Source organism: Aulonocara sp. 'chitande type north' Nkhata Bay, linkage group LG14 (genome assembly GCF_057382095.1).
Source record: "Aulonocara sp. 'chitande type north' Nkhata Bay isolate Kocher_YH1m ecotype deep benthic linkage group LG14, A_spYH_male_GT1.1, whole genome shotgun sequence".
In the NCBI taxonomy this organism is placed as follows: domain Eukaryota; kingdom Metazoa; phylum Chordata; class Actinopteri; order Cichliformes; family Cichlidae; genus Aulonocara; species Aulonocara sp. 'chitande type north' Nkhata Bay.
Genome location: NC_141357.1, coordinates 27,035,079 through 27,050,773, shown reverse-complemented (window position 1 = coordinate 27,050,773; position 15,695 = coordinate 27,035,079). Strand labels below are relative to the sequence as shown.

The 15,695-nt window shown below is 40.1% G+C and overlaps 2 protein-coding genes across 4 annotated transcripts; one reads left to right on the top strand and one right to left on the bottom strand.

Moving 5' to 3' along the window:
• Nucleotides 1–1,527: 1,527 nt before the first annotated feature.
• LOC147314791 (histone H4 transcription factor) lies at nucleotides 1,528–7,937 on the top strand. 2 transcript variants are annotated; one of them, XM_086261810.1, is made up of 10 exons: nucleotides 1,528–1,856; nucleotides 2,351–2,535; nucleotides 3,558–3,784; nucleotides 3,880–3,991; nucleotides 4,071–4,223; nucleotides 4,323–4,397; nucleotides 4,752–4,872; nucleotides 6,781–6,919; nucleotides 7,012–7,136; nucleotides 7,263–7,936. In XM_086261810.1, the coding sequence occupies exons 2-10, from the start codon at nucleotides 2,385–2,387 to the stop codon at nucleotides 7,687–7,689; spliced, it is 1,530 nt and encodes a 509-aa protein (XP_086117936.1). In that variant the 5' UTR covers nucleotides 1,528–1,856; nucleotides 2,351–2,384; the 3' UTR covers nucleotides 7,690–7,936. The 2 variants fall into 2 exon arrangements, with proteins under 2 accessions (XP_086117936.1, XP_086117937.1); XM_086261811.1 differs by lacking the exons at nucleotides 1,528–1,856; nucleotides 2,351–2,535 and adding an exon at nucleotides 3,357–3,446 and having other exon boundaries at nucleotides 7,263–7,937.
• Nucleotides 5,973–12,424, bottom strand: LOC147314790 (uncharacterized). 2 transcript variants are annotated; one of them, XM_086261812.1, is made up of 6 exons: nucleotides 12,209–12,424; nucleotides 10,503–10,643; nucleotides 10,289–10,381; nucleotides 10,110–10,178; nucleotides 9,526–9,643; nucleotides 5,981–9,439 (listed from the first exon to the last, which is right to left on the bottom strand). In XM_086261812.1, exons 2-6 carry the CDS (start codon nucleotides 10,599–10,601, stop codon nucleotides 8,745–8,747), a joined length of 1,074 nt encoding a protein of 357 aa, XP_086117938.1. In that variant the 5' UTR covers nucleotides 10,602–10,643; nucleotides 12,209–12,424; the 3' UTR covers nucleotides 5,981–8,744. The 2 variants fall into 2 exon arrangements, with proteins under 2 accessions (XP_086117939.1, XP_086117938.1); XM_086261813.1 differs by lacking the exon at nucleotides 12,209–12,424 and having other exon boundaries at nucleotides 5,973–9,439; nucleotides 10,503–10,641.
• Between the last annotated feature and the right edge of the window lie 3,271 nt (nucleotides 12,425–15,695).

Below are 15,695 nucleotides of genomic sequence, written 5' to 3'. Positions count from 1 at the left end.
GTGGAGGGGATCTATGGCACAATCTGACAGTGAACCTTGTGAGCCTTGATTGAAAGGTGGCTGCAGGCTGATCTCAGGTTTCCTTCTGCTTACAGTGGCTTCCTGTTTCTGTTGGCATTAAGGGCTTTCTCAGGCTGGTAGGGATAACCAGTTCCTTCAGGTGTAAATCATCTCTTTTCTGTCTATTAACAACATGTGAAACCTTCCCAGTGTAAGAATGCAGTATAGTACAGCACAACAGAAGGGGAATAATTAAGCCTGGGTCATAATTATCAACCACACTAGAAAAAATGCAGAGATTTTGGTCAAAGATCAAAATCATTCCAGATAAATAAAGTGAATAAAATAAAGAATAAAGTTGCATGCATGGATGATTTTCAGACTGACAGGAAACATTTCTGAATTTATACAAGAGAGGACTATTTAACAGTGAAAATTACTGCTATCATTTAATCCGTCCACTGCACGTGAAATAGCTTGATCACGGCAGTCCTTATTGTACAGGTCTGTTTCTTTGTTCACACTCTGTGTCTGGAGGAAATGCTGACAGGGTGGAGGAGAAGTTGTTGTCACTTCCTGGGAGGAGTTTGGTCTGGCGTTTACAGATAAAAACAGACATAAGAGCTGTGGTTTAACTGCACTGCCAAAGAAGGAACAAAGAAGACAGAAGGCTTTCCGAGGTTATCAGTGGCGCTACTTAAACACAGGGTTGAGATTCTTTTACTATAAAATCATAACTGAGCTGATCAATTAATATAGAAATGTATATATAGTTTTTCTAAAAAGTTGATTACAACATCTAAACTAAACTAAACTGGCTGAATTTAAACCGCATATGAATAATCTTATGATATAAAATATTTTATGTTTGTGACTATTTTATGCTCTTTTTTTATACTTTCCTAAATAGTACTTTAAGTGAACTCAGGGCAGGTACTGAAGTATTTTATTAGTATTTTTACTTAAATGAAACTCCGTAACTAAACCATACTACTCCATATTCATTCCGAGGATCTTGTTATTTTATGTTTTATGGATATTAAAATGTAAATACAAGATAAGAACAAATTAAAATAATGTATATTTGTGTGTGTGTGTGGAGTGTGTATTATCCCTGCAGTAAATAACCACATTAAATTATATTTATATATTTAGTCTGATACAATAAAGAAATATTAATTGTAGCCCAAAATCATGATATCATCACAGCATTTAAGGAGGTCTAGAATTGGACCTTTTTAAAGTTAATTTTAGGATACAAAGGGAAGGGTTGACTTGTTCCTTCACTACAAAATACATTTTTCTCATAAATGTGAGGATTTATTTTAAGAAATTAAGAAACAATTTTTCTTTTCTTTCACCTTTCTTTGAGTTTATGTATTTATTTCAAATTGAAATTTTATGGCGTGGCACAAAAATAATGCCATAAAATTCGAGCTGGATGAGTTTAAATACCTGGAATCAGTCATCCAGAGAAGAAGAGAGTGCAGACAGGGTGGAGTGGGTGTAGATGAGCTTCAGGGGTGATTTGTGATAGAAGGATAGAGAGATAGATGTAGATAATCCATTGTGGGACCGTCTAAAGAGAGAAGCTGAAAGAAGAAGAAGAAAAAGAAGAAGCAGAAGAGGGGATAGTAATAATAATAAGAAGTGTATAAAAACAAAACGCTATTTACTTCAGGCTTTAGTTTGCTGCGGTTTCCAGTGCAGTAGGTGGCGATATGCTCAGCTTTCCCGGCACAGTTTTAATAATAAACGAAGAAGAAGCGACAGGAAATAAACAAAGCCAAACAAGCTGAGAGGAGGGAAGCGCAAGGAGGAGCTCAGATCTGCTGCACAAAGTGATATTAACTGCTGTAAGAAACATTTATGAAAAACTTGTGTATCACTAGAGTTAGAAACAACAGTATGAATTTATACAATCCCGGGTTAAAATGTACAAGCTGTATTAATTTAGGAAAAGTCGGATAAAGAGCACAGACCTGTGACAGGTTTCGCGGGAGCTAATCTGTTAGCCAGATAAACATCATCTGCACAAACACAACTTCTTAAGGATGAAGTAAACTGTTGTTAGGTGTGAACGGCCTCATTAACTGTTATGACCAAAAATATATGTTTTGATGTGGTTTTAGTTACTCATTCAGTCAGATAGTGAGAGCTTTGGCGCTAACTTCAGCTAATGACTCTTCAAACATTTACAGACATGTTTCAGTTTCCATGACACCATCAGTCCTCGTTAGCACATGCTAACTAGCAAAACGGCGTCTTTAGTAGTTTAGATGTCGTAGTTTAACGTTTCCTTTTCTCTCTGGGTTAAACATATGTGCCTACTTTCTGTGTGGCTGGTTAGGGTGTGAGGGGCTGAGCTCACAGGACTCAACGACATGATGACAACAAAGAGACTCGGGAACTTTGAGGTGGTCTGTGAGTGGGGTTCGTGCAGTTTCACGGGCCGCTCCATGGAGGAGCTCAGCGACCACATGTGTCTGCATTTGAAGGACTACCTGGGGGACAACGATGCCCTGGAGGAGCTGGGTAAGCGATTTTGCGTGCAGGGGTGGGCGAGGGGTCAGCTTTTGTTGGGCAGCACATTTAGTTTATTAGCATGGGGTTTAATGGTCAGTGTTTGGTCCAAGTGTTGTCCAGTTTAAATATGCCTGTTGAATATTACAAAGAGGTGCTTCTGTTACTGAACTCTCATTGTGGTTGTGTGTAGATCAGTGCAAGGGATTGGATTTTATTGTCATTTAAAATAAATTTTGGCTTACAGTGATTTATATGGACAAGATTACAGAGATAAAAAATATCATTGTGCTGTTTTCTGTTTTGCAGCATTTCTCTTGTTTTTCCTTTCAGCTCATCCTCTCTTATACTTTTGTCCCTCCATCGGCCAGGCTGTGGCACATTTTCTTGTTTTGGGTTCTTTTGTGACCTCTTGGATGAGTCGCTGAGGCGCTCTTAGAGTAATTTTGGTGATTCAGTAATACTGCCTTTGTAGATATTAGATTGTCTTTAGCTAATATTAAAATTAGTTTGATGATCTGAAACAAATATGCAAAAAAAAAAAGAAAAATCATGAAAGGGGCAAGTTTATGGATTAAACTAATTGTGATTATTAGAATTTTTTGTGATGTCTGTACTATTTTACTGGTAAATGCTTATTTTAATCACTCACCCCTACCAGTCATCTCTGCATCATCTAACCATAACCTGCTTATATTACAAATGCTACGAATGGCAGTGCTGCAGAGTGCACTAAAAAGCCCCCTGCTTCATTTGAGTCACAAGTAAAACTGCTTTTGTAGCTACAGTCAGATTTTGCCGGTACATGGTTTTATTTTTATTTTGTGACAGCAACTGTCTCTACTCAACACCAGACTATACGATGGGATACTTCTCAACCTCATGCTGATCACGGTTAATCTGGTTTTCATGTTATTGGACATGTGGGTGCTTTAAAGTTTTTAAAGTTGCTTTAAACATTCTGTAATGACATTGCAATAATTACTGATTCTCTTTCTTTCTTTCTTTCTTTCTTTCTTTTTTTTTTTCGTTAGATGAATATGCTTGTCTCTGGAATGGATGTGAATTTCTCTCCATGGGTAGCCCTGCAGAGCTGGAGGTCCATGCTTATTTCCACAACTACCATGGGAAGCTCAAGTTCATTGGGTCACAGCTGCTCAAGTCCCGTCCAGATCTTCCCAGCTGCAATCAAGGCATGCACAGCAACAATCTGGTCCCTGAAGGATCAGACGGATATGTTTGCCAGTGGGAGCAATGTGATGTACGTATTTTTCATTTAAGTTATCCAGTCTTCACTAAACGATTGATATATTATCATGGGATTTATTTATTTTTTCCTTGTTTTCTTTTTTAAAGTGTACATTTAATAATCCTGAGTGGTTCTATCGACATGTGGACAACCACATAGAAAGTGCTGAACCACAGTCTCTGCCTCAACAACAGCAGGCGCTCTTCTGCCAGTGGGCAGGTACGACCGGGAGTTTTTTAAACGTTCGTGAGACGCTATCTCCTTGGACACCGTGTGACATTTCCCGTTTTGTTCACAGGCTGCGACGCCTTTTTCAAGATCAGATACCGTTTGAGGGAACATATGCGGAGCCATACTCAGGAGCGCCTTGTCGCCTGTCCTACGTGTGGCAGCATGTTCTCCAGCAACACAAAGCTGTTTGACCACCTGCACAGGCAAGCTGAGCCAGTAGGTGAGACGGACGCTTAAGCTCGCATTAAATTTCTGTGATGTTGATGTTTTAATTGCGCCGCCTTATTGCTGATGTTTGTATGTGTACTTATCCTAACAGAGACGCTGGTTTGTGAACACTGTGGGAAAGCTTTTTCCAGCGAGAGGCTTTTGCGGGATCATGTTCGTCAGCATGGTGAGTTTTATTCCTAAATTTTCTTTTGGGATTAAATTGTTTTTATGGCTGTTTGTCTTGAAATATTAGAAATGGAGAGAGCGGTTTATGAGCAGTTTATTGCACATTGCTACAGATTTTCTTTTGTTTCTGTTGTCAAGCTCCCTACTGTGTGGTCTTTAGATTTGTATTCATTGAGCTCTTATTTTGTACTGAGTTATGTCATTTGGTTGGTCAGGTGTACAAAATCTGATCTATTTCAGTTTCTTTGTGATCTGTTAGTTATTAAACGTTAATAGATCCATGGTGGATCTCTGACTCAGTTTGATCATCTGTTACATGCATTGCCCGCCTTTTTTTTCTTTTTACTCTCAGTGAATCAGGTGAAGTGTCCCTTTTGTGACATGACCTGCACCACTTTGGCTGCTCTGAAGATCCACATCAGGTTCCGCCATTGTGATGAGCGTCCGTTCCCGTGCGACTTCTGTGACAAAAGGTAGATCCTCCAACACAGCTCATCAAGTGTTCAGTTAACAGCAAACACACTCTTAACTCCATCGTTTTCTTTAATCTGGCAGCGAAAGCTGGGTTATCAAGTTTCAGCTATTTCAGTAAAATTCTCTTCCATAAATTTTTTTTATCATTAACGTCTTAAATCGTGTATTTGTGAGGAACCATGTAGCATTTTTCACATCCAAAGTCACAAGGAAGTTTTCATTCCAGCTCACTCATTATTTCCTTCAGTTTGTGTATGTGTAAGTAATCCCTGTGAGGCAAAAACTCATGTGACTTTAAATGCTTGATTTCTCACAGTTTTCTGCTCTTAGCTTGTCAGTATCCTTAACATGGTGCTCTCAGGTACACAGCTCTGTTTGTGAATACAGGATTCGCTAAAAAAGGTCTTTCAGACTGAGGAAGAACAAAGTGGGTGCACCATGGGCCTGGTATATAACAAACAGGGATTATTCTTAACTGTGATTTATGCAAAGCTACTCTAGTATAGAGTCAAAGAACAAAAATGGGAGCTGGAAATGAGCTCAGGATAATATCTGCTCTTTAGATCTTTTTATTATATGTTTTTAGTCAAAATACTCCCTTTAATATCTGCTTCAAATGTAACCAGTCTTTAGTCGTGCCTTAAAAATATTGTATACCCTTTAAGGAATTCTCCTAATAAGACCTTAACCAAACTATTAGGAAAGGTTCGTTAAAATATTGTGTTTAAAGGGGTTTTTAAAGAAAGAGCCACAAAATGTGAAAAAAGAAACCAGTTCCTTGTTTTATTGTCTTTCAATCATTTATGTCTCTGTATGAGATATATTGGTTTGCAGCCTCCTGTGATGTCAGAACAGCCTAATCATCGTCTCCAACTGACCCTCCCCCAAAGGAGAACCAGCAGGATTGACATACAGATGTTTGTAACTGTTTCTGTTTCATTTGGGGTGTTGTTTACTCAAGCACAATAGACATTTTTATGTATGAAGTAACCACAAAGAACAGGAAAATGCAGGCACTTCTGTTCAGTAACACAGACTTTACTGCCTATGCTGACCAGTCCTGCTTATGTGCATATTCATCCCTCAGAACAGCCCATTTCGAGCCAGGAAAAACTCTGCAGTGTGTAATTTTATTTCTTTTATATACTCAGTAGAGCTGTGTGCTGTGACTGTTCCTGGCTGGAGCTCAGTCGCACAGCAGCTCGTTTGCTTTTAAAGCCCCCAGATACGCCCTGTTAGTAGATGAGTTAAAAGCAGGGGTATAAAGGTGGGGAAGAATTAGTGACCTGTGAGGTATTTTTTAGCTGAAACTTGAAAAAGATATTAATAGAACACATGAGGGTAGAAACGGGCCATAATATGGGACTTTTTAAGTAGCAGTGCAATTTTTGACTCATCTGTATTGAAAATGTAAACAACTATAAGTAAGTAAGAAGTAAGAGGCTCAAACATGTGACATGTGAGTGAGAATGCTGCTAGAGCCACATCTTTATTACCAAAATCAGTTTTTACCCCTCAGCCTTGAAAGGCTGATGGGGTGCTGTCGTAACCCTGCTGTGCAGGCGGCTTGGACATTCAAATTTGTGAATACAAAAAAGGAGGCGACAGGATTTTTAAATTCATACCATAAGTGATTCTACAAAAAGTCTCAGATGACTTTGAAACTCAGTGACTTGGTCCTCAAGGTTTCTAAAGATCTTGCAAATGCGAAAACTCGAAAAAGATGTCACCAAGTATTTGAAATTGACACCAAATCTCCCTCAGGTTGGAATCTCAGTGAGGTCAACTATTCTGAAAATCACTTTGGATTTTTACATTTATACCAGAGGTGCATCTACAGGGAGGCTGAGGGGTAAAAGCTACAGTCGCCAGTAATTTTAACTGTTTCCATCTTTATTTCCCCACAGATTTAAGAACCAGCGCGATCTGCAGAAGCACACAGAGGTTCACAATGAGGGCACCATGTACAGCTGTACAGTGGAGGGCTGTGATTATACTTGTCATACGTTCCAAACAATGAGCCAGCACTTCAAGAGAGTCCATGAGGTTTGTAACACAGTGTCGTCCAACATATTACCTGGTCAGATCATCTCAGCCTGCTGTGACTGTAGATATGGTTTTTTGTTGATGACCAATAGGTTGGGGGAATGGCTAAATATAAATGCCATATCTGTGATAAGGTGTTCTCTTGGTGTTACACTCTTACACTTCACCTTCGTAAGAAGCATGAGCTGAAGTGGCCCTCTGGACATTCCCGCTTTAGGTGAGTCACCTGTGGTAATAGTCATCCTCTCTGCTTTACAGTCCTCTGGGTGCGACGAATATAATTTAAGTAGAGCTGAAAAAAAGTAAAAACTCAAATGGATTCCTCTCCTCTCCTGTCATACAGGTACAGGAAGGATGTCGATGGTTTCCTGAAGTTAAATATGGTGCGCTTTGAGACTGTTGAAGTGACAAAGGAGATCATGAAGAACATGGCCAAGAAGCCTCAGAGCCTTCAGAAAAGTCTGAGTGGCAGCAGTCAGGACGAGAGCGCTGTTGTCACGCTGGAGAGCGGCCGAAGCTCTCCCACAGGATCCTCCTCGCCCTCCTCCAGCTCCTCCTACTCCTCAGAGTTCTCAGGAGGTGAGGACATGTCATCTCAAGCCAGCCCCAGAGGCAGCGACTCTCCTGTCTACTGTGTGATGAGCACCATTCCTCACATTGAGGACGAGTCTGCAGGACTGATGCAGGAGGACTGTGATGGTTTTGGGGCTTCCGGAGCAGTCCAGGCTCTGACGGAGGTTGCGAGGGGCCTCGGCATGGATGTGGTTTAAGTGTTCACTGTGCACTGGGTCAGATGACCCACACCCAGTGTAGGCTTTATGCAATTAATAAAAAATTCTGTTAAAGTTTTTATGAATGGGGGAAGAGTTAAAAGCACTAGAAAGCTTGTTCCATGAAATGTTCTCCAGGCACTGAATTCCGAAGACTTTATTTTTTGTTGTGACCTTTGTTGAATTTTATTGTTACACAGTTAAATACATTTTTGAAACAAGAAAAGATCGTGCCATGTTTTTGTGTCTCTTTGTGGTTTTAGGGATGCTAATGAGGGTTAATCCACATCTATTCATACATCCTCACTTTTAGCATTTAGCTCAAAGCTTATGTGCAAAATACAGTCTTACAGACAGAATCTCCATAAACTCCATAAATCAGCAGTTTTTCATTTTCCAGGTTTTTTTTTAGAGGCCAACCTGAGCCCAACTTAAAAAAAGTAAGCACATGAACATGAATCTGCTTACACTTTAAGGTGTAAATAATCAGTGCTGCTCACTGTGGAGTACCACAGAAACCTAAATGACCAGTGAACACAAGACAGGCGCTGTAAATATATATTTTTAAATACCTCATAGTACCCATCATGTCCTAATGATCTCTGTTACCAGCTCCCAGCTTGAGTTAGGGAACCCAGTCTGCTTTTAAGATTGGATTAAACTTAGCTTTTAGGTTAAGCTTACATTCAGAGCTGGATCAACCCTTCAGCTATGAAGCAAATGGCTCAGACTGCTGGGAGACCTTCCTTGAAAACATTCAACATGCATTTATAAGCCATTGTTTTATGTCTTTAAGAGTTTGAAATGTTGCTGTTTTTTCCATTATCCTTAATTTTTCCTTCACCCAGTTCCAGGACATGCTTGCCCTCGATGAACCTGGTTCTGTCAGAGGTGCTTTCTCCCACTCTGGCTGATTACTCAGAGATTCCTAGTGCCTTGAGGTGACTGTTTTTATTTGGCTCGGTATAAATAAAACTGAAGTGAGAGATGAAATTTGAGAATGTGAGCTCTCCCTTTCTGAGCCTACTCTGGAGACTCAGGGTCCCAATACTGCATCAGAGCCAGTATGAGGCCGCTGGCGTCTGCAGCGGTGTTGACACTTCTCTCGACAGAAGTGTCTCCCTCACTCGAAGGAAATAAAGAGGTTTCCTGATTGCCTTGCAGGTATTCAGTGAGTAGTCTTTAAGGGTGTGTTTCCTAAAATGGAAACTGTGTGTGTCCCTCATTGTCTCCCATGAAGAAGTCTGGCAGGGATGCGTCTTGGTGTCTGGATAAGACGCGTTAAATCTAATGCTGTTAGGATACAGGAAAGAGCAATCACTCATGTTAGTGTGTTGCACTTGCATGTTGTGTGCTGGTGGATGTGTATAAGTTGTGATGAATGGAGATGGATAATACTGCAAAGTCTGAGAAGAACCAAACGGACTGTTGGACATTTCGTGCCTCATTCTCTTTGCTTTGTTGATGCCTTCACACTCAAACTGCCTCTTCCTGTCGAGCGATCCGCTGTGTCTGCCATCAAGGTCAGAAGTGACTATTAATTCCCTGAACTTCTCTTTATGAGGTAAATTCTTTGTTGGGCTAGATTGGTGGATCTGGTGTTTCTCTTTCTTATCAGGTGTTGAGTGCTGGTCCTGCTTCTCACAGTCAAGTTTCTCCCTGTACCCACGGCTGTGGGTAGACACTGGTGGAGGCGTTTGAAGGTCAGAGACAGAACAGTCACAGCTTGTAGTTTCACTCTTACTTCCACCTGAAGAGAATTCAGACGAAGAGTCTAAGTCCAAGAAAAGGATCAGTGCTACATTTCTACTTAATCATTGCTGGCGTGAAACTCACCTGAACATGGGTGTGCACACGGCTGGTGTAGTTCCTTTTGTTGCACAGAGGCAGAGGGACTGCTAGCAGGACACTCAGGTGTCAGCTCCTGTTGACTGCTGTGCATTTGTTGCAATTTCTGGTAAATTAAATATTACATGTTGGTTATCAGACAAATCAGCTGTGCAATTCAAGATCAGTATGATCCATTAATATTATCCCTCTGCGAACTTTTCACAATACTGTGAGCAATACAATTCACAATAACAGCATTATTGTGACATACCTCTGAGCTGAAAAACAATAAAGCTCAGGTAGTTTATCTCTTAGGAAATGAATTACACTCAAAATAAGAGTATGAGGAGGTGCTGAAGAGCATCTCTGAATACACAACAAATCCAATCGTAAAGTAGATGGGCGACAGCAGAGCGACTGGCAGAAGACCGCAGGGTGCCACTTCTGTCAGCTGAGAGCAGGAACCAGAGCCTACAGTCTGCATGGGATCACCAATGCTTCCACACGTAACTCCCAAAACACGTAGAGACGTTCAAAACTACCACAAATCCCAATAAAAAAAATAACAATTAAATTTATTTAGCGCTCACCTTGAGTTGTTTGTGGTGGTAAATTTTCCACGCAATACACACGTGCAGTGCGCCCCATCTCCCTCGTATCTGGAAAAGAAATCATTCATTTTAATGAAAACAATTTCATCAATTTAAAAGGAAAGCGAAGTAACATTTTATATATTTTAGTTACTGAGATTCTTGAGTTTTTTACTCACTGTTGAGTTAGAGGATCTAGTTGTTGCTCTGTGCGAGGCTGTGATGGGTGCAAAGAAAGTCCTCATTGTTTGTCCGGGCAGGTTTGTGTTAAACTGTAGCAAGATGTAAAAGATGGATATCAGTGAGGAGTAGGTAAAAGCAGGCGAGGGGCCTGGAATAACTTCCAAGTCTGAGCAGCTTCACATGAGGATAGTTAAAGTAATCACATCTCACATTTCTGTCCTGAGGTCCCATCAATGCTGGATTTGGCAGGATGCTCGAGGACTGCTGCAGGACGGGAGTGAAGGCATGCCGGGGGATGTTCTGATGCATGTGGAGAAGTTGACGGAGCAGGCTGTGGTCGCAGGAAGCAGACTGATGAGACAGAAACAATTGACAGTTTTAGTTTCTGAGCTAAGATGGCAGATCGCATGCAGTAGAGCAGGAGATTTTAAAGTCTCACACTATAGGGTAAGTTAGTTAACCACAACATAAGCCTTGTTTTCTTGCCCTAAATCTGTTTACATGTTGGTAAATTGGCTTCATTTAGAGTATCAGAAAATCCCATTTAAAGCGTTTCACCGTCTCTTATATTGAAACTGCAGAGAACTTTCAAACAGGATGATTTTCCTGGGAAGTTTTGGATACTGCGGAGCTCCCTGATCTCCAGTTCATTGTGGTTTTTGATTTAAGGTCACCAACCATTAAGAATGTTTTCTAAAACATATTGTACAGTATTGAGTAAACCTTTTAGGCAATTTGCTTTTCAAATCACATGCAAATGACTGTATCTTGTTAGCTTGCATCACAGATGGTAATCCAATTGAGGCAGTTTGTGTGCCAATCCATTTAATTCATTTAAAATCCATCCGTTTCAAGGACACATGATTAGTAATGCTGTTAGCGAATGGGAGGCAAAGTGATGAATATAATATTAGAGAAAATTAATCTCTAGTGATTTATTGTAAATGTGGGACACATAGGAAAGAAGCAGAAAATAACCTGATCATAAAACAGTCCTCACCTATTTCATTCATATCAACAGGTAATTAATCTGTACACAGTATTAACGCAGTGGCAGACAACTGTATTGGTCTCTGTGCTTGCAGTGCACAGTGGGCTCTGTAGTTTTGCTCACTGGGACTACAAACATTTAAAAACTATAAAAAAAAAGTCGGGTGTACTCCTTTCCGACAACCTGTCTTCGCTGCAGCAATCCAATAGCCTGATCCCTCCTTTCTCATAAAGACAAGATTAGCGAGAGGCTACACCTCCTATGTTCTCTAAATTTCGTGCATGTCAGCGTGCCACAGAAATCCTTTAATCTCATAAAGGAGCTGTTTGTTAGGCGAACAGCAAACAGAGTGAATAAGGCTTTGGAAACATCTTGCTGTGTCATCGGAGGGCACAGATAGCACCGGGGCTCGCCTCTGACATGACATGTGCTCTTTTTTTTCATGCTCAGAAAAAAAAAGGTTATTAATTTGCATCCTTTATTTTTTAACATGTCATTAGTAAAACAAACTGGCACAAACGACAGCTGAACAGTTAAGGTCGTTTCTGAGAAATGTTTTATTCACCTCATCTAATGTTAATATTTCATCGTTTTATATGATCATCAACTAAACTTCTAAGAAACATTTGACTGTTTTCAGGCAGTTTATTGGTCAAAAAGCAGAACAAAAATGGAAAAACAGCTATCACTTGCAGTCCCAGAGCAACTGTAACACAAGTTAATTTGATTTAATCACCTGAATTATCACATAATTAACATAACATGGGGAAAATAGATGTAATTTTATGTTTGAGAAGTATATTTACAAATACTTCTCAAAATATTTAAATTGTCCCCGTCTTACAGCAGGGGTCCCTCTCACAATTTAATATTTGACATTTTCCCTTCCAAAGTCATGTATGTTTTATACATTTATGAGTCTTACCTGTGAGCACCAAGTCCTTTTAAATTTCAGCTAAATGGTGGGGGAAAAAATCCAGATCAATTCAGCCGAGCATTCAGGAGCGTGAACCCTGTTTGTTGTCCCTCTGCAGGTCCTAACTTCATGTCAGCAGGAACCACTTGTTGCTGTGAATCGGTGTCAGCTGTCTGCTGGCCCTGGTCAATTAGCCAGTGTTACTTACCAACACCGGGAAAGACCATTAACTACTCCTAATGGCTTAAACTAATCCCATCAGCCATATAAATCTTTGTGATTGAGTTTAGGGAAAGACAGCTTGTGTGGCAGCAGAAGGGATTTCACAAAGAGAGACAATGGAAATCTGGCGTGCAAATAATTGCAGCACCTCCAGCCATTTCTATTGTTAAAAGAATCCCGTCCAGCACCGTGCAGGACAGCGCAACGTGTAAATATTCAGCAGGTCGATGTGGTTTCAACACTAATAAAACATGTTTTGTTAGTGAGCAAAACTAAACTTTATTATGAAATTTAAATACTGCAAGCTATTATCGATCGTTTTTAACTTGTCTGATGAACCCATAACACTGCGAGGTGTCCATTCATCTGTTTGTCTGTCCTGTCACAAGTCACAAAGAATCACTGCTCCTCCTTGAGCAAGGTGTCAAACATCAGGTCTGGGGGCCAGAATTGTCCCGGCATAGGCTTTGGCTTCGGAACATATGAAAGGGTGAAAGAGGCCATAAATCTTTGCACTTTTAAGTGTAATTTTTTTAGTCTTACAGCTTTTTCTGCTGTTAAAGACCTCCCCCGCAGCCATCCATGCTACACCACAGGAGTTTCATAATGGATACATTTTTCGTCTACTACAGAAAGTTTAGTTACTAATAAAAGTGAGCTATCAGAACTGTTTTCTTAATGTTACACATTTACATGCACAAAATTAAACAGGTGGACCTTCACTTGTCCGACCCATTTTACATCAAAGCGGGCTGCATGTGCCCCCCGATTATGTTTCCGTACCCAAGTTGTGCTCAAGGTCAAGGCCACTTTTCTATTTTCACAGCATGAGCTTCATGCATGCTGCTCACATACCATCTTTAACATGAGATTCTCCAGACTGATAAATTTTACATGCACAGCATAGCAGAGAAAGAAGTTGCTTTGCCACATGTGCTGTATGCCACACGCTTCCTTTTAGATGGCAATGATCATGATGTACAGGAGTGGCCCTGTTGGTTGACTCCCACATTAGGAGGAAGTGGTTGGTGACTTCCTATCACCAATGAGCTGATATCAGCAAGCAGGTCAGCCCTATGCATGATGATGCTGTGTTCATGTATTTTCATGCTCTTTGTTTTTTTTTTGTTTTTTTTTTACAGGTATTATGTTGTCAAAATACTCCTGAACTCAAAGATTTTCATTAATAACTTAAAAAGAGACATCTGAATCCAAACAGTAAATAATAAAGTAAGTAATACAGTTACACAATCATTAATTACTTTGGTCACTTTTTACTTAAAATGTAACATAAAAACAAAAAACAAAACGTAACATACCCAACACCTGGGACAGTAGTGCGTCCTAGTACGCACTATGTGGTCACATCTTTTTGAAACTAAGCACTTATCAACACAAGCTGGAATCATCCAGAAAATGGTGTTACTCTGTAAAAACCTATCAGTTGCCCCACTTTGACACAGAGTTTCAGCCAGAAAGAAGCATGCGGTCACATGATGTTACTGTTAGGCTCAACATGGAAGCAGCGTCAGTGCTAATATGACACCATCATCCACATAAGAAAATCTACTGGCTGGCTCCGAACATATCTACTCCCAGTATAGCGCCAGTGTTCGTCTTTCCACATGAAATGGGGTTAAATACTCGGATTCTTTGAATTCTGTCATCTGGCTCAAGCTCCATGTCCCAAATGGCCCCAGACAAATTGTGCTACCCTTCAATTGGATCCCATTAAGCAGAACATAAGACGATGATTGGATGAGGCTTTGGGATGACATGTTCTCCTCGATTAGCTAATTCCATTCTCACTAACCATCCAAATCCGGTTAGTGTGGGCAGGGTTAAAGCTGCTCCTGCACTGAACATTATTCACTCAGCGAGCGATCTATTGCCCTTTTTAACCTCAAGCGCCAAGACTAATTAGACAACTTAAAGCCGCTTCTTCAGAATGGAGCCACAAAGACTACTTTAGCTATTAAAAACCTTTCACTGATTAAAACAGATTTGAAGATTTCTTTAGAATAAGAATCCTTTTCTGTATATTTTTATTTGTATTTACACAAAATTCCCTTCACAGCTCTGCCCAGTGTGAGTCTGGGCACCAATCAGGTGGTTGATTAAACAAACCTGTGTTAGTTTGCAGAGCCTGTGAAATGGTGGTTTGAAATCTAAATCGCCAAATGAGCTTCCCCCATAGTTATTTATTTAACACAAACTAAGCCAAAATGAGAAAAGAAAGTCCTGCTTCCACAGGAATCGTGAGGGTAAGTAGCAGCTGGGTGCTGCCTATTGAATGCACTTGGTTAACCGATCCTCAGCAGGTCTGGGCACCTCTATCAAAGCAGATGTTTCGTCTGTTTCTGGTCTGGAGCTTTCAGGTGTGTGTTAACACAATGCTGGAGTTTTCCCAGGAGTGGATGCCCCAGCAAATCCATGTGTCCGACTGATAAAGGCTTGCTCCAACAAGAAAATGTCTGGAAAAAGAAAAGAATCAAGGTGCTGCAACGGCTGAGTCAAAGTCCAGACCTCAGCCTGGTTGAAATGCTGTGGTGGGACCTTAAAGAGACCTGTGCATAAACCAGTACACATAAATATCAGTGAACTGAAGCATTGCTGTAAAGAAGAGTGGGCCAAAGTTCCTGGGCCAACCATGTGAGAGACTGTTAAAGTAATACAGAAAATGATTACTTCAAGCTATTGCTGCTGAATCCTGAGTGTACTTTTGACACTGCTTCTGCATTTAGGTTTCATTTTTAGTTTCATCTGTTTGTTCAATCTGTCTGGTACATAAAACCGTATTCACTTTTTTCATTACTGTATAGCCATTTCTGTCATCTAGTGCATTATTATTATAATTAGCTTGATTAAAATCTACAATATGAGAAGCTAACTTTACATGAAACATGCAAACTCACGAGCTCCTAAAAATAACAACTTGCAAAAAAGGCCACAAGGCTGAAAAGTGTGACACTGGAGTTGCATGATTTTGGTTCAACAGCCCAGATGAGTATACCAGGAAAGTGAAATGCAGGCTGAAGGTACTCAGTATGTTATTTATTGTTTTTAGGAAGTAAAATGTGGCATTCTTTGTCCTCCACAGCTGTACAGGAACACTGGAAGTTGTTAAAGGGATCTCAGTCACGGCGACGTTTTGCAAGCAGTTCCCTGTCAAACAAACAAACGTCACAGTATTATTATCATTTTTATATATATATATATATATATATATATATATATATATATATATATATATCTCTATCTCAATTCTGTAACT

Bases quoted from the DNA above. Each gene is read 5' to 3' on its own strand.
- LOC147314790 (XM_086261812.1), bottom strand. From the start codon at position 10,601: ATGCATCAGAACATCCCCCGGCATGCCTTCACTCCCGTCCTGCAGCAG. The intron at 10,382-10,502 runs GTGAGATGTGAT...ATCTTGCTACAG, and splicing joins TGGGACCTCAGGACAGAAAT to TTTAACACAAACCTGCCCGG. The intron at 10,179-10,288 runs GTGAGTAAAAAA...TTTCTTTTCCAG, and splicing joins CTAGATCCTCTAACTCAACA to ATACGAGGGAGATGGGGCGC.
- LOC147314791 (XM_086261810.1), top strand. From the start codon at position 2,385: ATGATGACAACAAAGAGACTCGGGAACTTTGAGGTGGTCTGTGAGTGG. The intron at 2,536-3,557 runs GTAAGCGATTTT...TTTTTTCGTTAG, and splicing joins CGATGCCCTGGAGGAGCTGG to ATGAATATGCTTGTCTCTGG. The intron at 3,992-4,070 runs GTACGACCGGGA...TTTTGTTCACAG, and splicing joins GCTCTTCTGCCAGTGGGCAG to GCTGCGACGCCTTTTTCAAG.